Genomic DNA, 24,565 nt, shown 5'->3' on the forward strand with positions numbered 1-24,565 from the left:
GGAACATTTCCAAATTTGGCACCAACACTCACATCGACTCAAGGAAGACGTAAGTGCATTTAGTGGTCAAAGGGTCTGGCTCTTAGTTAGTGGCGTGCTTGTGAAATCCCTTACAATCAGTGTAGGAGAATAACAAACAATCATGAACATGACAAATGGTGACATAACCAAAGATCCACGACCAACACCTTTCAAACCAAGTGTTAAAGTACTGTATATAATCATGAATTCCCTTGGTCCCACACAACTTCTTCATGTGCATAAGTGTAGTGTGTGCAAATGACGCTACACCACTACATATTAAATTAATTCCTGAGACCAAAGCTGAGCTTTAAATGCTTCCTCTGTTCTTGAAAGGCTCTAAATAAATTGATGAATCTGAATAGATATATATATATATATATATATATATATATATATATATATATATATATATATATATATATATATATATATATATATATATATATATATATATGTACATATGTGTATATATATATGTATATGATGTTAATGATATAGTAGATCATATTTTATATTACCTGACAGATAAAGTGTACCTCTGGAGCAGTGTCTCATTTTCAAATGCCTATTGACCTTTTACCAGACAGTTAGCTAAAATGCAAAGTTTTGGCATTTAAACTGTGGGGAGGAGTCACATAGTGTGGGAGATCATGTCAACTGGCAGCGGCATAAAATATGCAACGTCCATGCAACATTTAAGGTGAAATGTAATTTTAGATCATAGCACGTGTGCCTCGCCGCAGGATGCTCCTCGGTGCATTGTGTGGCTATGAGGAGTTTGCATTTTCTCTGCACGTTTGCAATAGTTTTCTCTGGATGTTCCTGCTTCCCTATACCATCAAAATACATGCAGAGTGGGGTTAAGTTGAATTACAGACTTTAAATGACATGTATGTACTATAAGTGGCTGTTTGTCTCTTTTATGTTGGCCATGCCAAGAGCTTTCCTGTCTCTTGCGACTTCCAAAAGAGCAACATAATGTATTGATTTGATTCTTCGGGAATTACCGAAAAAACATCATTATTATCTCGAAAAATCTTGTTCAGCCTTTTAAGAAAACCATTCAATAACATGTAGATATCGGCCCCTTAAGCTGTCTTTTTCCATTTTGATATCTACCCATTTACTTTGTACACACATATAGTATTTATGACTCTGGCTGCATAGTCACTTATTTATTTGAATGGGTACAATTGGAAAAAAAACATGATAAAATTGCATCTAAACCATGACAACACATTTCTATCCTCAATGTCCTGGTTTGCGTCAACAAACCTTTGACATAGAGAAAAGTATTTTTCTCTATGTTTTTTCCAGCATGCTCTTAGTCTAAAGCCTCTTCAGCCTCTTAATTTAGCCTCTTCATCAATTTGTTCATTGCTGAAATATTTGCCAGTCATATATGCAACACAGGCTCAGTAACATTTTATAGGTAAGAGAGACTAAGTACAGGAAGATGTGTCATCTCACTGAGTGATAGAACATAATATAAACAAACTTTTATGACACTCCGTGCTCAGGGTTTTATGGCGGCCCCACATTGCCTCCTCTCTATACATATATTTTTCTCCCACTGACATTGGGTGGGAAAGGCTGTATGAATTACCTCTAGCACAAGAATGAAAAAGAAAAAAAAGAAATGCGAACAAATTTCATTTTCTACTGATTCTGCAATTGCATCGGGTGCAGTTGCAGAATCATATGTGATTTTGTGCACATCTCGTTTTCTGTTAGTGTGAAGCAGGTGGTAAATTGATCCATGGTGTGTGGGTGTGCATGTGTGGGTGCCTGCAAGTGCACCCACACATTTTATATTTATTAATGTAGTTTTATCTCTGTTAGTCATCTCTTCTTATTGTTGATTTTTTTTTTTTTAATCACTCATTTATATCAATCAAAACATTTCTGTGTTTTCACAACCAATCAGTGTTGGGCATGTTACTTTAAAAAAAAAAAAAGCAATTACTTATAGTTACTTCTCCCACATGTAAGTAACTCGGTTACTGCACTTTAAAAATATGTTACCAGCTAAGGTAACTGTTGAGTTACTTTTTTCTTTATGAAAATTTAACATTCAGCTGTATGTAATTATGTATCATAAAACTGGATATTAAATATGATTAATTAATGAAATTGACACTTAATAGAACAAATTATTAAAAGGAAACTTTGTACACTAATATACACAATTTTATTGTTGCTGGATTACAATGTGAAACAAGATACCTATCAAATGTAATACATAATTATAGATATTATCATTATTATGCTTCTAGTAGTAGAACAATGGAACACAATCCATACATTCTTGCCTTTTATCTTGATGAAGAATAACAAGAAATACTATGTTTAGGACATGCTAAACATATTATTTCTTATTATTCTTTAAAAGTTGTTATAAATCACATGCAGTCCCTTCAGATATAATGCCACTGCACAATTGGAAATGACTAAACTGCGGGGGATCGTATTAATATGCAGCACCATGAGCTACAACAAGGATGCAGTAATAGGAGAGCCACTCTGTTTCATTATATTGTAATTAAACTTTTAATCATGCCTTTTTCTCCACTTTTATTATTTTCACTCCAAACCTCAGCACTTTAAAACACCTTGAGGCCTAAAACTTTGTTGAAAAAAACATACAAGAAAGTGACGACAAGCTTGCAACCACACATTTTTCACAGCGTTTAGGGTGATTTGGTTCAGAGAGATTAGCTTTAAAATGGCCTGAGACAGCATCCAGGTTTAAATTAAGAGCGAAGAAATAAGCATGCTAGTGAATTTAGCTGTGGTCAAAGACATTTTTTCTTTTCTTTTTTTTTTCTAAAATAACAGTATTTTCTAAAGGGATGTTTTTTTCCTCTGCTTCTCACCCCTGTGGTCTGCTCCTTGTGAGCTGGTGAGGCTGCGAGCTACAGATAACACACTGCGGATACGACACTCCCTGGATATTCTCTCTGTCTTATATAGTTTTGAGTGCTGTGGTGGAATCAGACATCAAGGGAGCTACCTATCAGGCCAAACTCAGCCCTCTTCTCGCCCACAGTTTTGCTTTGTGATGCGTTTGGCAAATTAACCACCGCTTTGTGTTTCCTCCGTTTGCCCCTCTTTTTTCTCCCCAACAATCATCAGAATTAAAGATGGCACTGGAACCTTTTTTTTTTTTCACGTTAGGTTTCATGCTTGACTTTGCGAAGCTTTGATGTATTAAACATGAAACTTTCCTTTGCTGTAACTTGATAGGACTTTTGAGGTTTCAGCTCTACATGTTGGCATGCCTATCGCCTGACTGCAGGTTATAGGCACCGTTTTTACTGGCGGCCAACTTCAGCACAAAGAAATGGGCATCAGAGTGTGTCATTAGCAGACTATTTGCGGACATGCAAGAGGAACTCGTTGATCTTAAAACTGTCACCCAACATAAATAACAAAATAACCTTGTGCTCACTGATGACTCCGAACAAGATATAATTGACCCATTTTGTGTCTCAAATTATCCACTGGACCAAAGGCAGACTCTGCATCTGCAGGAAACGCCATGAAACTGAGCTCAAACACTGGAACATAGATGGGTTTTTTTGTTCGGTTTGTTTATTCTCTCATGTGCAGTTGGAAGGAGTCTGCACTATTCAGCTTTAGTGCAATGGGGATTTAAATGCACATTGGTTCTTCCTCAGTAATTTGTTCTTTATTTGATTGTCCACTCTCAAGGCTAAAGCATAGAAGCCTGATGATATTGGTTTTGGCTGGTTTTGCACCTTGTTCTTCCACAGGGATCTTGAAGTTAAGATATATATGAAGGGGTAGGAATTAAGTGAAATGTATATTGTTTTTATCTTCTAATTCCCTGCCATCTGTTAGTATTCATTCACTGATTGCCTGTTTTTTTTTGAATTGGTGACTAAACAGAAGGCACTTTCTGTTTATTGGGCACAAAACTGGGATATCATTTGTGTCATTTGAAAATGGCAATGTAGTTACATGCAGCGTAGCAACTGGATCAAAGAAAGATGAACAGCTCTGGATGCGCAGCAAACCATTACCTTGCAAGGACCCAGTCACCACCAATGTGGCTGTCATAAATTTGCTCCAAAACAAAAGCAGACTAATTTGCTTCCTTGCCTCCACCACATGCTTTATCCCTTTTCTTGTTGTTCAGTTTCCTCAAGAGTCTGTATTGGAGGAGCCATGAGCCTATCTTGGAAGATTTATGAATATGTTAGAATAGCCTGAGCCAACAGTTTTCAAAGTGGTGAAGTGAAAATAAATTAAACTTGCCCTGTAGGCAAGTCATGCGGAGAGTGATGAATTAGATACTCATTGCTCTGTCGCTCGATGAATGTCCCTCTTTTCGAGTGAAAAAGCTGCAAATGTTCTGGGGAAGACAAACAAACAGACAAATCAATTAAGTTGTATTTGATGACAGACTTGAAAAGTTCAATCGGAGACTAAAAATGTATCAGTAAAGACCGTGTCCTTGGGTTTATTAGAGATTCATTTACAGAGGCAAAATCGTTTGAGCAAAACATGGAGCGCAAAAAGCTGGATGATCACTTAGGTATTTTATTTTTCATCTTTCTCTGCCACCCGTCTTTATCTCTGTCTCAATTTGCATCTTTCCATAAACACACACAAAAACAGAGTGCTTTTTGTGTTGTATTGTCTTTCCATCTTTATACAAACACATTTACCTATTGATTGTTGCTGAGGTGGTCGGCAGCAGCACTGACGCACCTTTCAGACAGGCTCATGTGTCAAACTGAGGACCTTCATGAAAACATGCGTCCTTTTTGCTTGAGGAACTGGCCGATAATGCCGGGGGCCATTTTCAAGATGGATGGCTGCGTACGTTTTTTTTTTTCCACGTCTCTCCCTAACATGCTGACTCTTCGGGTACCTGATGAAATCCCTTCATGTTGACCGGGAGGTCAGCTTTCAATCGGAAGTGGTCAATCAAGTGTGAGTTTTCATTTGGGCAAGGATGGTCGTAAATCTCCTTCACCCCAATCCAACCCCTCACTCTTGCCAGCTGCGGTCTTTTCTTTATCTCTGACAGTCTCTATATCATCAAGCGAGTTTGGCTTTCCTTACCTTATTTTCCTTTGTTGTTCGAAGAAACGTTGCAGGAGAGCTAGGACACAGAGTACAGTAGGCTCAATTATATGGACTGTTGTTGCTTAAATTCTTGATAACAGTGAGTCAATGGCCATGAATCATTTGGGTGTAATGACATTATGCATAATTAAAATATCATAACTAAGAATACTGAGGTGTATAATGAGGCACTTTTTAATCTATAGACTATTTACATAAATTAACTCTCCAACCTTTTTTTTTTTAAAGCAGTAAATTTGTGAAGCATTTACGGCGGCAGTAAGACGTTTGGTATTGTCTTATCGTAAATGATTGACGTGTTACCGCACACACATCGGAAATGTGCAACCTTGTGCAAGGAGCCACACTCATGAATCAGCACATGGTTTATATTCAGCAGAATGTAAAGCAAATATGTATGTTGATGTGTGCATTTAGGGATGTTTTATGTCATGTTGGGTTACACGTCTGGGCTTTAAATCTGACACGTGCACGTACAACATCGTGACACTTTGAGGGCAGCGGCGTCTTTTATGGCTGAAATGGAAATGTCAGCGCTTGTCAAATGTCCCTCCTCCCCTCTCTCTGGGGTTCTTGTAAAACATGTGATTTCTGCACACTGGCTGTGTGTGTGTGTGTGTGTGTGTGTACGCTTGCATGTACATGAGCATATGTGTTTGTGCGTGCGTGTGTGCACATTAATGTGCAACACTGGTGCGATGTCTCACCAGCCGAGGCCCTACTGCTACCGCTGTGCGGGGACACATGGCAGCGCATGATGGAACAGATTGAGCAGTGTAACTGAAGAGCACGAGCAGCCAACAGCATCCAGATCTCTAATTACATGATGAAGCCTTTATTTTGTAAAACAGCGAGTATCCACCGCGTTTCAGAGGATCTCGGAAATTGAGTACATTAGCACTTCGAGGGCGCCGTTTCAAAAGCAGAATGTGGAATTGTTTTGGGTCTTGTGCGGCCTCACACGCAGCAGAGGGAAAGGGAAAATAATCCCTTACTTAGTTTTTTAGCTTTTGTGTCAGTGTCCAGTGTGCAGCACAACTGGCAATAACTCAGCACCATGCTGAGGTCATCTACCCCTCCAGACGGTCTGCTCTCCTCAATCTAGCAATTGCTGCAACGTGCAATTTTCAGAAGGCAGCAAGTGCCACATGTCAGGACAATTGTTTGTGTGTAATTTATGCTTTTGTGTGATTGCTGCTCCTACGTCCTGGCTTTGCTTTTCTCTGTTAACAACAATGATAAGTTCATTTCTTCGAAACCATCGCTGTATAGCCATTGTGTGAAGCACATTGTGTGCCGTAAGTCTTTCTGTAGCACAGAGATACAGTGGAGTGTATCCATACATGAATATGCAGACATTTTAATATGTTCTAGGAAATGGGATTTTCCCCTCTCCCTGTTGTTTCAAATATATACATGTCTCAATATAGTGCAAAAAATGTGGGAAAAACAAAAACAAACATGCTCTGTGCTGCCTTGCACACATGACAGGATATTTGAGATGAACATACTGATTAGATTCAGGAGCTTGAACCCACAGCATTATCCCACACAAATGCTCAAATAAGATGACATCCCTGTTTGACAACACAAGCTGCTGCCTTCCAGAGTGCTTAGAACACTTATGATAATCTACAATAATCTACTCAGCACAGGCTCAGCAACACGCGATCCATTTGAATGCAAAGTACACCTCATTCACAACTTTAAAAAATGCTAACATATTCTGAGAGGTGAGAATAGCTTCAGTGAAACATGTTATTCTCTGTCAGACTCAACACACACACACACACACACACACACGGTCACAGAGAGCAATTTATGCACTTTTCAAGAAAAGTGGATAAATAGCTTCTTTTGCTGCACCTTTACCTCAAAGTCGTCACTCACTGTGAAATGGGCCGACGCGGCAAATCTTAAAACTATGTGCCCCGTCTGTATTAAGTACCTAGGGATCAGTTAAGCGGCCTGGGCAGACCTGGACTAAGGAGAAACAGACAATCTTCCAGTTCAGAGGTCTTTGGTTTTGTATCATGGCCGCAACAGTAATCTCCAATGGTAATTTAATGCTCCCGTTGAAGTAATACACTTTATTGCACTGGTGGATTAAGTAATGATTATTTTGCAAAATTGCCGCCACACAATGGTCAATTAATCTTTAATGAAACTGTAACTTATGAGGCGGAGCGTGGCATTGCAATAAGCAGGCAACTTACTGCCAAGGCAGTTACAAGCCTCAGTTGTGGCCTACACTCCCCATCTATCACCATGTAAGAAATAGAGCTCTCTGGAAAGACATAATGAAAACGGCAAAGTCACAGTTGCATTCTCCTTTTCTTTTGTGCATTCATGGAATGTTTGACGGCCTATAGCCCTGCAACCTGTGTGGAGAAAATGCATCAAACGCTGATGTGCGCGGTGAGATTAACTGCCATTTTGAGGTCCTATTTATTTAGAGCAAGCCAGGCATAGGGGTTGAAGGGAATTATGTGCACTGGCAGAGCATGAAGTTGGAGGTTATCAAACGGTTGCAAGGGAATTCCAGCAAGCGCCTTTCATTTAATCAGCAACTCTTTAATGATGGAAAGTGTTGCTTCCTATTCCAGGAGCTAGTGTTTATCTCAACAACATAAACAACCACAATGCCATATAAAGTGCAGCCTCAGGGGTCATTCACATGCAACATTAAAAAAAAAAAACACATGTGGAGGAAAACAACGTCTGGGTTTAGGCTTCTGTTGCATCCATTGTTCGTAAGTAACTGAAAATTTGGGAGTCATTTGTTACCGGGGCCCACAGGCAGACTGAATAAAAAAAAAATATGTTATTGATTATCAGAGTCTGAAAGATCTTTTATTTTGAAAAAACACTCGTCTGGGTTACGGTTAGTCTAGCTTGTAAATTTAGCTTACAAGCTAGCAAAAAAATAGTAAAAAACAGACGTCTTTGGAGAGCTCCTTTGGAAATGGGAAAAGGCCCAAGGAATAGACAGAAGAAGAGCCGTTGACTTCCAAGAAAAAGAAAACTGCCTTTAATAGACTAATGTTTCCCAATGATTCAAATCTGCAGAAGCCTCATAAGAAGCTGTTCATCTGAATCAGGTGTATTGGAGCAGGGCAACATCTAAAACGTGCAGGAAGTCAGTGAATTATCAGCACCACATTTCCCTCATAGCAGCGTTGGTGCTTGATGCATATGGAAACAAATAAACACAGAAAAACACTTGCTGAATAAACAACGAACAATCAAACAATGTATTTTCCACTTTAGAAAAATGTGACGTTCCGTGGACACATCCAGAAGTCGTCATTATTATTATTATACTTATTAAATATTAACCTTTATTTAACCCGGAAAATCCCACTGAGATTAAGAAACTTTTGAAGGAAGTCCTGGCCAATCTAGGCAGCAGCAAATACAAAACACTCAACACAGTTACAAATTGATACCGTTAAAACACGGACAAACGAAAAGAAAACTAAAAAAAAAAGTGGAGTCGGCCTCAAGAACTCTCAGTTTGGATTTAAAACTACTCAATGAAATTAACTCTGTTAGTTTCCCGTACATCTGCAACATATTCTATGCAAAAGGTGCAGAACGGACAAAAAGCCCTTTTAGCCAATTCAGTACAGGCATATATATATATATATATATACATATATATATATATATATATATATACATATACAGTATGTGTGTGTTTCAGTCTGTGCAAACAAAAGACGCTGCAAGCGAATGACCCCCTTCTTGTATACGGTCATTCTTTGTATGTTCCTACACTAACACAACAAAGCTGCAAAAGTCACAAAGATGAATGGTTTTACCTTGATTAGTTTCTCATTTAATTTTTTTGGCCTGTGGGCTCGCAATTCTCTTACTCTGACTCCAGCCCCCACTGCACTAGCAAATGTTGATGGATTTACTTTTATTACATGACATCATTTCTGCACCACAGTGGGTGGACAAGACATCGAATTTCCAGTAGTTGGGTACGTGCTCAGTGGGAGAATTTAGGGGAGAGCAGAAGAGGTGAAAAAACAGGAATGAGGGGAGTGATTGATGGAGTGAATGAGAGCCAAAGGATGATGGGAGATGAGTCAAGGGGGCATGTGCATGAGTGTGGCGGGAGTTGGAGTGAGTGTAATGAAGTAAGACAGAAGAGATGTGTACAGAGAACAGAAGTAAGAGGCAGAGAGACGGCGCGAGAGAAGCACGGGAAATGCAGGGACCGAAACACTGTGGGAAGAAGAGAGTGGAAACAAGAGATCACAAGAGTGATAGTACTGACCTGAATGTCAGCATCCCGAATGGTTCCTTCTGCAATCTCCCAGCACCAGCAGTGTGATACCAACAAAAGAAAGTCTGTGTGTTGAGGGTTGGGTTGGGGAGGGGGATGAGGTATGGTTAGACTGAAGTGGGAAATAGGGAGGCACTTGGTGTTATTGTGCACCCGGCCGCTGGCACCAGCACTGTCAGTGAGCTGCGTTGATCCGTGAACTTGCCATCTGGATTCTCCCACAAATCACATTAAAGTTTCAAGCCCAGGAATACATCAAGCTAAATGAATATTGGTTCCAGGGGCCGCAGACAGGCCTGATGGAAAAAAAAAAAAAAGCCCCGTGCAACCCAAGTCTTTTGTGGTCAGACATGATCAATCCATTTCCTTTACTCCATCCCTCCTTCTGTTCCCTTCAGCAACCGATGGCCAGCGGTTCTGGGGAGGTGTAGAGGAGAAGGAAACGGAGTGATATTCAAATTAAGTCCGACATTACAAGGAGACGTTGCTTCGTAGCAGGGGGACTCTTTGCACCCTAACAAGCGTGAAGCATTATCCTTCGCGGTATACTTATATGTGAACGGAATTCACGTTAATCACCTTCATTTACCTTTATGAGATTTAATCGTGAATATGAACCAAACGAAAATGAATACAGACGATTATTAATTGCATTATCACACCATTAATTAAACAAAAATGGGATATTTTACTATTCTTCAAAGGCTCTTGTCATGATTATGGATGGTGAATCTGTGCTTTTGGCTTCAGGGCCAAATATTGACGCATGCTGTAATAAATTCTTCATTTGCCTATAAATTACCCACTGTTATCAGTTCAGCATATGCTGTAGCTAAGTATTAATTTCCACATGCAAAATCAGAGATACAATTTGACTCCATGACAACACCCAGAAAATGATTCATGTGTGCTGGGTGAATTATAGGCTTGCGTTCCCTTTCATTTCAGCTACATTACGCTGTTTCATAAATGTTTATATAAATGGATTTCACCTTTGCGTGAAATACGCGAGTAGAAAAAAGAAAAAACAGTGAAATAATTTATCATTCAATCACATATTATGTTCTGGTTCCTGGTTGCATATTTCGTGCTGAAGCATTGTTTCTGCCCAGGTAAACCTATTAGGAAAATACTGCCTTGCAAGATGCAGTTTAATACACCGAGGGGAAAAAAATGGTTTAGTTCATTTCCAATCCAGTAGCTTGTAGAGCCAGGGATTTATATTTCCAGACCTGGACCGAAAAGAGGAAGCCTTTCACCGAGCCTTTATCGCTCGTTCTCCCAGCTTCATTTCAATGAGATCTCCAGAGTCAGCTATACAATGGCTCAGTGTGAAATGTATCTATACCTTGTGGTGTGAGTAACGGGTACATACACGAGCAACAAAATGGCCACACAATGACACGTAGTCTCGCGTACACTAATTCCTCATGAAGGGAAACAAATTCTGTGCTTAATAAATCAACATGGCACAAGAGAGCATTCATCAGTCACTGACAAATCATGAGTGACCAGCGACAGACGGAGATGACTCAAGTTGAACACGACTGAGCTTGAAACCCTTTCCTTTTCTTTTTCTTTTTTTTAATATGAATGAGTGCTTATGACACAAAGCAATCTTGGAAGGGCAGTCAGCCATTTTACAGCCACTTTTTTCTTCTTCTTTTTTTTTACCCCCCTCAATTCTAGAGACTTTTTTTCACATCTGTGTTTATTCTCTCAGTGGAGATGACATTTGTCAATGGAGTCTTACTCTAGTAAGAATAAAAGACATTTTGGGTTAAAAGAGATGTTTCATCTGAAGGAGGTTTTTTTATTCTGTACATTTACAAATAAAAAAAAAAAGACATTTATAGAATGAGATAAAATAAGAGCTTAGTGTCTGCTAGTTAAAAAGCACTCTGATTTACTTAATGTCTTCATTTGTACTGAACTGCATTTTTTCTTCAAATGTGCTTCACATAGTAAACTGCACTTACCTCTCTTTCAGGTCTTCAGGTCATTTTCCCAGAATACCTGCAGGAGAAGTTTGTCCAGTCGGCTCTGAGCTACATTATGTGCAACGGAGAAGGAGAGTACGTGTGCCGTAACAACCAGTGCATCTGTCAGTGTGCCGAGGAGTATCCACAATGCAACTGTCCCACCACCGACATCCAGATCATGGAGAAAACCCTGCTGGGGATGTCTGAGTCATGGGCTGCCTCTTACAAAGACTTTGAGAGCTCTGGTAAGAGGGGAAATCCTCCATTTCTATATCGAACTTGCCATAAAATGTGATTTTAGGAACAATACAGTATGGTTTTTGTTCGTTTGGACGCATTTCTGACATAGATTTACTGCAAACATGATGTGAGCATCAAAGTGGACGCACACACAGTGTGTCTTTGCAAACAAAGTCGTCTTTTAACGACAATGACAACGACAGTGTCTCTCTAACCAATGTTTACCAACCAATATTTATAACCTTGAGCCTTCTTTGTCAGGGAAGATAAATCAGAAAAGTGCCTCATGGGTCACATTTGGGCTGCTCTGACAAAGCGCCTAATTTGTTATTTAGATATGGGATGACTGTTGACACCGAGACGACAGAGGGGCCATATAAATAAAGAGCATTTACAATGTCATTTACATATGATTGGAAACAGTGACAACTTTCATATGTCCTTTTTTTTCCCCCCCTCTATGCACATTTCTCGCCTTTCACTAATGCAAAGACAAGACACAGAAGAATTTGGTTAAGAAAAAGTGCATTACTGTGCCCAGCTGTTCTATATATTATTGATGTGCTGAACAAGGGTCCCTATGAAGTCTGTCAGCAACAGATTAATATATTTATGTCCCATTGAAGGAACTAAATATGACTCTTAGAGGTCATTGAATGCAAAACATTCTCTTGAGTGAGGACAAAAAAAAGGAATGCTTAAACCCTATGTATTGTTTACCTCACTGAATGTGCCCACAGAAACACAAGGGGATTGAGAGATGTGTTTGTAGATCGACCAAACCAACTGCTTTTTTGGGTTCATGTTGGGGTGACTCGCTCACACTGAAGTTCCACAGTATGTAGGCATTAAAGTAAGCACTGGCATGCCCCACTCTATCAGGGATAAATAAGAAACGCATGTGATGCAATTTCTGATTCAACAAATAACCACTGTTGCCAAAGACAAATAGTAGGAAAAGGGCATGCACCTTGACAATTTTCTCCTGCCCATAGTAATTATGCACAGTGCCTGCCTGTTTCCTCTTGGAAGAAACTTTTATCTCTGTTGGGAAAGTGGTATTTAATCACAACAGGTAAGTCGTGGAAGACTTTCCAGTGTTGTGAAAATGAGTGTTTTTCACCTGGCTGTAAGATCACTAGCTATTTGTTGATGCGATTGCAAACCATTGATTTCAAAGGAAGTTGCAGGCAATTTTAACCGTTTCATTTTCGCTGGTACAATTACTATACAAATCTCAATTGCCGCTAAGTAGGATGCCTATGAGACTTGGAGACATTGTGAATGATGATGCTTACAGGCCTGAGAGGCAACAAATTGAAATGTAATGGTACAAGGGGCAAAGTGTGGTTGCACTGCGAAGGCTGTAATCTTTAGATAAGGTGTGCTGGGCGAGTTGTGATAAGAGTCATTCAAGGAGACTATTCGGACCATTTGGACTCTACGTCAAAAAGAGTATCTCAGGTGGGTTTAGATGCTTGTGTGTAAGGACTATTCGCCTGCAAAGATAGACGTTTTTTGGGGAGGGAATACGACTAATTTGACGGGGCTGAATACACCCAGCTTTTCTCGGAAAAAGGCAAGGGCGGTACCTGACATCTCTGAAAACTGGGAGGAGGAGTATGGCAAGTTCAGAACAAGAAAGCAGATTCAAGCGTCTTTAAAGAAAAGTGGGAAGGAAGCTGACATGCCTGGAAGGAAAGTGGGGGAAATCCTGACATTTCTCAGCTGTGACTGAAAAAGAGCTCTCAGCTCAGTGGTTTATGCTGTTAAACTGTCTTGGAGAGGTCTGTAGGTGGGTGCTGGCGTACAGCACATGTCTTTGCATGTCTTAAATATGTCCTTTTTGTCTTAGTTCAGGATTATGTGCATTAGAAAGTTGTGCATCACTTAAACTATGACGTTTACAGACGATATATATGGATTCTGTGTAGTGCATAGACACAATTATGTTGATAGCGTTCTGTTTTTGAGCTGCTAAACTTGACCACTGTCATTGCCAAGGAGAAGCTTAAGGCATTAAATAGTTTACTCTATGATTTCACTGATGCTCCTTTATTGATCCTCAAAGATAATAACGATCTAGTCATGACTCATTATATATATATAGCACACTAGATAACTTCTTGTGCTACATCCTTCTGTGTTTGGCAGTGGAGGTTTATTAACATCTTTGTGCTCACTGTCGCTAATAAATTAATTAGAGCTAGAGTTTAAAAATCAGGGTCAGTCAGACGGGCTCATAAGTTTCCTGGAGCGGGGACAAGGGAGTATCGTCACCACTGCTTAGCGCAAATGTGTTACTGCGTGGGAGCACGGACTAAAAGCATGTTTTCTTTTTCCCACAAAAAGACACAAAACACAAAATATACAGAGACGTTCAGCAATGTAATAGGAGCAGCATTGGTATTTGAAAATATTACTTACTCTCTCTTTCTCATATGCAGATGAGTTCAAGTCTTTCCTGAAGAGGTTGCCCTCCACTCACTTCCTGCCCATCAGCAGTGTGCATCTCCTGTGGGGCAGTGACTGGGACCTGCAAGCCCGCTATAGGCTACTCCAGAGTTCCCTGGAGATCCAGCGACTCAAGATCCAGCGCACCGCCCGCAAGCTCTTTGGTCTCAGCATCCGTTGTCACCACAACCCTAACCACCAGATGCCTAGGGAGAGGTGGGTAGAAATATGACCCCCCCACATGAAAATTAGATGTGGATGTACTCAGCAACATTAAACCCAGAGTTTCCATTTTCATTGGCGATATTTTGTGAAAATTGTGCCTCACAAACAAGTGATAACTTTCAGCTAAAGTTTTCTGAGAATACATATGATTTTATATTGTTTGTTACTTCATGCAGGATGGACGGTAAGGATGCCATCCATTATATATCTGAACTCACGGTTCTGTTCTTTCTGTCCGTCAAGTCAACTTAGTGCTGAGGCTTGCACATGCCAAAAGCACTGTTGCTCACTGTTGTACTTCACAGTGCAGTCTGAAAAAGAAATGTAACCGTGGTAGTTTTCTTGATAGGTCATTGCACACATCTGTCAACACTCTCTGCAGCTGCAGCTTAAGAGCCTCGCTGCAGATGTGGCACGGCGACGGCGCTGCCTGAAACACCAGGAATTTCCCCCCCTTTGCTCTTGCAACATCAGAAAACACTATGCCAAATATGCCAAATATGGAAAGATCCAAGCTGCCACATGGAACAGTCCTATGTTTCGTGTGGCAGTTAGGAACTTAGGGGATGTCACCATATTAATGGAATCCGAAAGTGGGAAATATTAATTTAAGTGGTCTGAAAATGAGGATCTGTCACTGATGAGAACTGAGAAGCACGTTTGTCTGTGAGAGTTGGCAAAGGTTTGTTCTCAAGTGTTATCAAACAGCCACAGTATGCGCTGCCTCTTCCATGGAGTACACATCAAGGGTGCCTGATGGCCCTGGAAAAGAGAGTATCATGTTTATTTGCCTGCTTGTGTGGGAGACAGCTTTGCATCCATCTGATGGAGGACTTGTTTGTTTTCATCACCTGTGTATGTGTTGCCCAACTTCACAAATCCCAATTTTTCTCACTGGGCTTTACAATCTGTACATGTAGTGACAATCAGTTTTGTTAAGAAACAACTCCCCAAATAAACGTTCACACGTTTAATATTATGCATGGGTGAGACAGATGTAGTCCATCCATTTCTAAATAAAACTAAAAATTGGATGTAGGCAAACATTTTGAAGCCACAAGATTCAGATTTATCCAGCACACACAAACACAGACATCTCCTGCACTTAAATGGGACACACTTTGTCATCTATTTACCTCTAAATAGGAGCATAATTCACAAAAGACGTAAAACTAGCAATTGAAGCCTTTAATTCCTCATAAACATGTTGTTAACATTATAAATCAAGAGAGAACTCGCTTCTATCGGTATCCCATATGTATATGATGTTAAAAGGTTGTGTTTTATTACTTATTTGTGAATTTGTGAACCCATTGCTTCAGTTCACCGCTGCATACCTGCCTCTCCCCTTGTACTGGATTCAAGAACGCCAATTCCATTACACACATTACAAACCCGACCCTCTCCTCTGGGCAGTCCATAACAGCTGATCAAAGGATGAGGGAATTGAAGCAAAGCTAGAGGCCCTTTAAGCATCAACCCAAGTCTTTTCAAGGTGTGTGTGTGCCAAACACCTCAGGGAGGCCTTCTAGCACATTTTCAACCTGTCAGTGAGGCTGCACAGTGTGCTGATGATGATGTGAAAAACATCTTGCCTGGCCCCAGTGGCCAAGAATGGGCATGCCAGGGTTCTAAATGACAGCAGGCCAGATCCCTCATGAGAGACCATTTGGATCCCCTCCAGTTCATGCATCAGGCTGACAATGGGAAGGATGACGTTGTCATCCACCTGCTACTCTGTGCATAGTCCCACTTGGAGAGTCACTGTGAGAAGCATGTTCACTGACTTATTGGTTTAACATCGTAGAGGCTGCTCTGCCGGGAGATGTCCTCTGAGCGAGGCATGTTGAACCCCCAATGGTCCCTTGGATCATCGCTGATCCCACTGGCATACTGCAATTTGTTCTAATATGCAACTCTGTGTCATATCACCAAATGGAGAACACAGTGGTGCCCAAGGGTCTGTACTACTTTGTTCCTTCATCATTTTACATCTCAGACTAGAGAACCATTTAGAATTATGTTTGTCATAACTTCCGTAAAAAAAACAACAACTTGATATTGCTGTGCAATTTCGTAGGGAAGAAGGTAGATCATTACACTCCAGGAAGTAGCAATATAGCATCCAGGCAGTGCTTATCTCCGGTTTCTGTAGCATGAAGTGACTAGGAGTATTTCAACCCCCCTGGATAACCCTAACCTTTTATGCTGAGTGGTAAGAATTATTTATGTCTTTGGTATGAACCATCAACCTCCCACTCCAGAGGCAACCACTCTAACCAGGAAGCAGAATGATAAATACATGGGTTAGACAGAGGAGTCAAGGTAACTAAGATATAGAAATTTCACACAGAACTAATGACATATTTTATTATCCCTGTGTGTTTTGTTTTTAAAAAAACATTGTATCTATTTTTGCACAAACAACAAGATGACATTCTTAGATCAAGAATGAATGTTTATAGATTAATTATACAAGGCTAGTTCATCATGGAGGCCAGCTTGGACTGAATTTGAGTAAATGTGCAAATAGATTGCTAAGTCATTAAAAGATAGAGTTACTAACTGAGGTAGTAAATTATGTATCCTGAGAAGTGCAGGTCCTCTTTCGTTTATGTTTTGACATGCATCCTTAGAGTCGTACTTATTAAGCCAGTCACTAAACATATTTACATCAGCTAATGAGAGACAGGCATCCGATGCATTGTTGTTAGCGTGGCCACAATTACAACTGCGCATCACCTCATCAGTTATGGTTACCTCACCACAAGGATTCCATTTATTAAAAGCACTGTAAATTCCTGCTGTGAACACTCCGAAGTGAATGTGTGGAAACATAATACGTGCACTGTATTGGCGTTGCTATTGCCTTTCCTGTAATGGGTAGTGCGGCGTGTATCAAGTAGAATGAACGTAGCCGTCTGTCTTTGGTATAAATGATTAATAGTGACAGATATGAAGTAGCATCACTCGCAGCCAAATCATTTGCAGCCATTAATTATTCATGTTCAAAGTCAAGTATATTTACAAAATATGTACCCTCAACATGATGAACTACTTTCCCCTAGTTAAGATTCATTTTGACGAGACACTGCTTAGTTTTAAGAGTCTTAAAGACATTTGTGTTCTGGCTTGCATTATAAGACATATCACATGGAATCATTAATATTATAATAATACTAAACAAGACATAAATAATATAATGTATTTTTTTTTCAGTTTGGACTTATATATAAATAAATGTATTCAAAGGTGGAATCATTGAGACTGAGCCCATGTCCAATCCAATAATAAAAAGCTCCAAAAAAACAATGTCTGAGGCACATGTGAGCAAAATCTATTTCTTCTCCAGTGATTTATTTTAAAACAAAAGGTGTTTTATTCTGCAATTACTGGAAACACTAGATGCCTAGTGTCTCCTTATCTGTGGTTGAGTTACTGTGGCAGCGGGTCAAGCCGAGAAACTCAGGTAACATTATCATGGGTTTATATTTACCACCCACCAAGTTTAACAGCCCAGCGTTATACAACTCAACCACAGTTATAGTCTTATATCCAGGGTTGAATAGCACAATCACTGCACACGACTGTGGTAAGAAGTCATAGATGCCCCCCAAGGAGCCACAGTACTGTCTCCCAGGGAAAACTTAACACACACTAAACAAAGTGGCACCAGGACTAAAGCTCACTCAAAACAAAAAAAACAACAACAAAAAAACTTTATGTTGTTAATCCAACTTAATGCACAAAACTCAGAACAAATCAATTTTCTCACCCCGCAAACTCAATCCAACTCGTTAAAGAGGAAGTGATGCTGAATGCCAAAAGTAATCAAATGAAACAACTGAAATAAACAAACTCTACAACAAATCACTGAAACATAAAATACAAGTTCACAACTCACATTTAATAATTGTTGCACAGCTCAAGCAGAACAAGCAAAGTGTGTCATAGCCCAACCCATGGACACGTAAGAATTGAATTCTTTAATGTAAAGAATATAATCAGGATGGTTTGCGAATGAATGTGAAGAGTCAGTGGTGTGAATGTTGATGCGTGTGTGAGTAACAAGCGTTGTAAACAAACCAAAGGTCAAAGAATACACAAAGGGTTTGCAATGAATGCCGAGCACTGACCACTGGACCCGAGCGATCTGAATTTCTTCACGTATCAACAGCTCTCACTTAATCAAAATGTTTTCCAAACACTGCATGTAAAGGTAAGCTGTAGAGGAGTGTGGACTTGTAATTAAAAATGTATTATGGTCCTCACAGTTCCTCTGAAAATGGTAATAATCACAGTAATGATGAGAAGAGATATTATTGGCAGTGCTATGCCATTTGAATGTCTCACCAGTGGGTATAGAATAAGCCCTGTACACTAGCACATTGCTGTTTGCTGGTGATACTTTTATATTTCTGTTGGAGCGGACAGCAAACACAGGCTGAAGGAAAATAACGTAATACATCCATCTCTAAAAAAAAAAAAAAAACACCAACCAAACTGCAACAGAGCAATGGAAAGTGATATACAGTATAATCACATACACTGTCGACGCTACAAGATTAAGACATTTCATCTTCAGAGCGAGAGCAAAAAGCAGATATCAGCACACTGTTGCACACAAGCAAACAAACTCAAGAAATCGCAACTTTACACAAGCTAAAGTACCACGTCTGCAATAAAACAAACAGGGGAATTGGAGTGTACCACTGGGTTGCAGTGTTGACAAAAAAATGGTAGATAAATTGATTGTAGAGTATTAAATGTCACAATGTTGTTTTTTTTTTATCTCTCATTCAAGATATTTAATATTAAGCATCCATGCCAGCAGTAAAATCATTCTTTCCAGACTGAATAGAGTCTAATTTTGCTCACACAAACAACGAGACCTCTATCTGAACAGATTTTGCCAGTGACAGAGATATAAAATTAAAGCAATTGGAATTATAGTGATGGCAACAAACAACTTAATTAGAAAATTGACCCTTAATCTGCAACACATTCATACCCCAAACATAGTTCTTTCTATGTTTGTCCTTTTACTCTACCTTTTCTAACAGTCCAAAAACAATGCAGACTGGGATTAGGTTAATTGTAAACTCTACAGAATATTTCCTGTAGGTGTATAATGTGATTGTGAACAGCTGTCTGTCTCCTGGCCCCACAAGGGAGGTGGAGTGTTGACTTGTTCATTGTGTACTCTGTCTCTCAGCTAATGTCAGCTTATATTGGCGACAGCGTCTCCTATACCCCTTAAATTATACACAGTATAGACAACTGGTGAGTGGATATTTAATGTGGCATTTGTGACACATTATGTCAGTGTTTTTGTAGTTAAAATCGACATTTATGAGGGAAAACCTGTGAAACCCCCATTGGAATACTTCCAATCTCTATCCATTCAGTCATGCTTCAGAGTCCCATTGTATGCTGATGACTCATTGATATACATGTCAAATACCAGTAAAGTTGCTGTTTGTATACTATAGGGAAATATAAAGAGTGCAGAAGGTCTTTAGCTTTACATCATTGATTCAGTTTTCTGTCATTAACAGGTTTAAGTGATTTCAGATAACTCATTTCACCTACTACTGTTAGAGCAGAAAAAGTACAACACATTTCCAACAAGACACTCAAGCGAAAGGGGAAGAGAAATGAAATGCCGGGACTGTAAAGGAAAGAGAGAGAGAGAGAAAAAAAGCAGGATTATCATGTAATACTTGAGTTCTGCTCAACTGAATTCCAGCCATTCAGTAACCTGTTATTTTATTTATACAAGTTTGAAGGGAAAGGACAAATTTATCCTCCATGCAAATTTGTCAGCCTGAATATTTGGGAGAACACGATAAAGTGTGGAGAAAAAAAGTGACAAAGTAAGAAGATAAAAGATGAGATCAGTTAAGATAAAGTTAAGTGTATGGAGGTAAAGTTTGTCTGTGAAGGCAAAGTTAACTGGATCAAACTATGCGCTTCCATTGTCCTCTATAGGTGATCCGTTCTGGGCTCATTTTGGGTATAGCCTGGGGGCTCACTGGTCTGCTGAGAATGCAATGTCATCCATCATAGTTAATGCTTAGGTTCATTAACATGTCAAGCTAACCTTGACTAGCCCTAAAAAAGCAGGATTCAGAATGAATCTCCGATAGTCAGAGTAGAAGTTCCAATACTGTCAAGATGACAAGAAAAGATGCCTTAGGGGGAATGGAGAGACAAGATAAGAATAGCAAGTAATGTCTTCTACTTGAGTGAGATACCACACCACCTCCTTGTTGAAGGGAATAAAATGATCCTGTTCCTGACTAGAAGACCTGTTTTTAACTGACAATGGCAACAACAAGTGAATCCATTGACACACGAGTGTGTCTTTATATATGATTAGATTATATCTGCGCCCCAGTGGCAACAACGTGAACCAGTCCCTCAGAGGATGTCACAAAGGAGGATGGATGAATTTTTTAAGCATCTGACCTAATACAGGTCGTGGAGGTCACTCAGTGCTGTTCCAGCAATTTTGCCGCACACCGTCACGATACCCTGAAAGTGACCCCCTGCCAGGAGATAAAAGAGAAAGTAAGAACAGATTTGATAAAACATTTTCATACAAGTGGCGTCGGCATTAAAACCTGCGACGCTCGTGATAAAAATACATGCACTTTACAAACAGCATCCACTTGGGGCTCGGAGCTCAGCACGGTATCGATCACAGTACCGAGGTGTTTGTGCTGATGTACGACTTCAACGGTCTGGTTGTCCTTCACCGCGGGAGGAATAAAGGAAGGAATTTGACTAAAAATCAAAATAAAAACCTTAATAGTGAAAAAGAATGATGCACACCGCTCGATAAAAACCCACACAGCAGGACCGTGATCACAGTCCTCACTGTGGAGGAGGCGCACAGTAACAGAATCATTTGCAGGTTTAATAATATGTTAGACACTATGTTCCTGTCCAAACTCGACAATGTAAGTATCGGCTCCCACATCCGTCCATGTATCCTTTACGTTGGTGTCATTGTTAAGCAATAGAGAACACAAGGGCAGCATGGGGTCCAGAGTTTCTGTCAACAACAACTGACATGGGTAGTTTAAAGTTTGGAGCCTTCTTCTATCTCACACCTGTTGTTTTTTGTTCTATCCTGTTTTGTTTCTAGGTCTGTGATGCAGTGGCTAAACCGGGTTCAGTCTTTTCTCTACTGCAACGAGAATGGGTTCTGGGGGACCTTCCTGGAGAGCCAAAGGACATGCGTGTGCCACACTGGTGTAACCCTGTGCCAGAGACCCATCCCATGTGTCATAGGTGGCAACAACAGCTGTGCCATGTGCAGCCTGGCCAACATCTCACAGTGTGGCTCCTGCAACAAAGGCTACAAGTTGTACCGCGGGCGCTGCGAGCCCCAGAACGTGGACTCAGAGCGAAGCGAGCAGTTCATCAGCTTCGAAACCGATTTGGATTTTCAGGACCTGGAACTCAAGTACCTCTTGCAGAAGATGGATTCACGGCTTTACATTCACACGACGTTCATCAGTAATGAGATCCGCCTCGAGACATTCTTTGACCCTCGGTGGCGTAAGCGCATGTCCCTGACACTGAAAAGTAACAAAAACCGGATGGACTACCTTCACATGATAATTGGTCTGTCAATGAAGATTTGCCAGATGCGAAATAGCAGTATTGATCCCATGTTCTTTGTTTATGTCAACCCTTTCAGTGGCAGTCACTCAGAGGGCTGGAGCATGCCCTTTGGTGAGCACGGTTACCCTCGCTGGGAAAAAGTACGGCTGCAGAACTCCCAGTGCTTCAATTGGACTCTTCTGCTGGGCAACCGGTGGAAGACCTTCTTTGAGACGGTGCACATCTATCTGCGTAGTCGCGCTAAGATCCCAACCGGCTTACGCAATGACACAGGGCAGGGTCCAGTGGATCTTGGAGACCCTAACAAACGGCAGATCTACATAAAAATATCTGATATTCAAGTTTTTGGCTACAGCCTGCGTTTCAACGCCGACCTGCTCCGTAGTGCCGTGCAGCAGGTTAACCAGTCGTACACGCAAGGAACTCAGTTCTACTCATCCTCATCTGTTATGCTCCTGCTACTGGACATTAGGGATCGGATTAACCGCTTAGCCCCTCCATCGGCCCCCGGGAAACCCCAGCTGGACCTCTTCTCTTGTATGTTAAAGCATAGGCTCAAGCTCAACAACAGTGAGATGATTCGAGTTAATCATGCCTTGGACATGTACAGCACAGAAATACTAAAACAGTCAGATCACCTGACTGCCAAACTTTGTTGAGCATAATAACATTCACACAAGGACAACAAACTAAACACACAAACACCCAACAAGTGGACTATAACGGGGTATTAATCTTACTTTCTTTCTCGTTTTCATTTTTGGACCTTTTCTGCCTTTTGATGTAATATTAACTTTGTAACCACGATTCTTAACAAGAAAAAAAAAGAAAAAAAGAAAGGCAGTGATAAAAAGCATTTCAGGAAGATAAAGAAGATAAACGGATAAACTCTAAGGACTGTATCATATTTGTTCCAGCATGTCTGTCATTCCCTAAAACAACTTACAAGAGAGAGAGAGAGAGGAAAAAAAAGAAATATAAATGTATGTACCAGTGGAAAAGAGGCCTTGATTTTAGTCCAAGGGATCAAAGGTTTTATCTGAAACTGCCATTCTTTACTGAGCAAAAAAGAAGATGAAGAAAAAAAAAAGTTTTTAATGGAAAAATGACAACACAAGGGCAGACCCGATATCCTTTTATTTCCGCCAATGTTCAAGAATATTTGAGACGCAACGGACAGTTTAATATCACAGATGTTTATACATTGTAAGGATAAAATAGCCCTAGTGAGTAAATTAGTGAACACATTACCAATAGACTCTTTATAACATTTCAAATCCACAGTGAGTCTGCATCGCTCACTGTCATCGTTTTTGACACGTACGGCACACAACAGGGCAGTCAACGAAATAGTCACGTCAAATAACAAAAGCCAGCTGTTTATATATTATACATATATATGTGGGTGAATGTGTGTGTGGGAGTGTGCGCATAACCTTTTCCCCTTCTTTTTGATTTTGCTTGACGCTTATTGCTGTTCGTTAATTGAATGTGTCATTTGAGATTGACTCCAGTCTAAGAGCTGAATCTTGCATTTGGATCGCTTCTTCCCGTGTTTGAAATTCGAGCTGTGTTTTTTCACAAGGCAGTACCTCCTGGTGCGTGAGTGCAATATTGTGGTCTGAAGATTTAACAATCAATGCTATTTTGTACAGCTTTGCAAAAATGTACATGTTGTGACTGCTGATTCGTGGAGCTTGTCAGCACCAAGAGCAAAATGTAAACGTTCATCGTTCAGGCACATTTGCAAGACAACTTAAGCCATACACTTCCCTGAGGTAGACATAAAGTTCATCCATGTTTTATAGTACTTAGTTCATGACATGGGGAAAAGAAAAGAAAAAAAGAAAAAAAAAGGTGTTCCGATTGTATGTTTTTCTGTTTGTTTGTTTGTTCTTTTCCTCAATTTATTGGGCAGATGAACAGAGATATATGCGGGATGGAAATTGTTTTGAAATCCATTGAATTTTAATGTGTCAGTTAAAAAAAAGCAAAAAAAAAAAAAAGATGAAGAAATTGTACATTAAAGCCTAAAATACTATTTTGGCAGTCATCAGTCTGTAAGGTTTTATGCCCACGTGTAAAACTGTCTGAAACTATGACACACTACAACGTTTTTCTGATGACCCCCTTTTTTTTTTTTTTAGAATCTAAAAATCCTTGAATAATATGAAAGGAAGCAGTGGCTACTTGTAAAATAAAAATGAATCCATTACATTAAATGTATAAAAAAAAAACAGTTAAGGTCCCCCCCAAAAAAAAACTTAACAGTCATGTAAATTTGATAAAAGAACGGGCTATTTCAGCGAGTTACCATTTTTCCTGCAGCCATGGGAGCCAATTAGGATCTGAAAGTGGAGGCAAAAACGGGAGAGAGAAAAAGTTGTTTGTCAAGGACTCATCCTACAGCAACATAAGGAACCAGTCAGACATAAACTCCACCAAGGTTGTTCGGGATAAACTGGACAAAATGTGAATGAATAACAAACTGCAAGTTGTAAAGTGCAGCGTTTGCCGAAGCGTCTGAAACTTTACCGGACAAACGTTCAGCAGCGATCCCTCATTTGTTTTACTGCAAGAAGAAGGCGAC

The 24,565-nt window shown here is 40.0% G+C and overlaps 1 protein-coding gene across 1 annotated transcript in view; it reads left to right on the forward strand.

Annotated features, from left to right (window-relative positions):
• Positions 1-22,934, forward strand: part of brinp1 (bone morphogenetic protein/retinoic acid inducible neural-specific 1) — a 94,784-nt gene extending 71,850 nt beyond the window's left edge. The window contains exons 6-8 of the mRNA XM_044012986.1: positions 11,430-11,666; positions 14,109-14,331; positions 21,494-22,934. Coding sequence (XP_043868921.1) covers positions 11,430-11,666; positions 14,109-14,331; positions 21,494-22,634 — 1,601 coding nt within the window. The 3' untranslated portion in view covers positions 22,635-22,934. The remainder of the gene's footprint in view (positions 1-11,429; positions 11,667-14,108; positions 14,332-21,493) is intronic.
• Positions 22,935-24,565: the final 1,631 nt, after the last annotated feature.

This window comes from Solea senegalensis, linkage group LG21, assembly GCF_019176455.1.
Source record: "Solea senegalensis isolate Sse05_10M linkage group LG21, IFAPA_SoseM_1, whole genome shotgun sequence".
Classification (NCBI taxonomy): domain Eukaryota; kingdom Metazoa; phylum Chordata; class Actinopteri; order Pleuronectiformes; family Soleidae; genus Solea; species Solea senegalensis.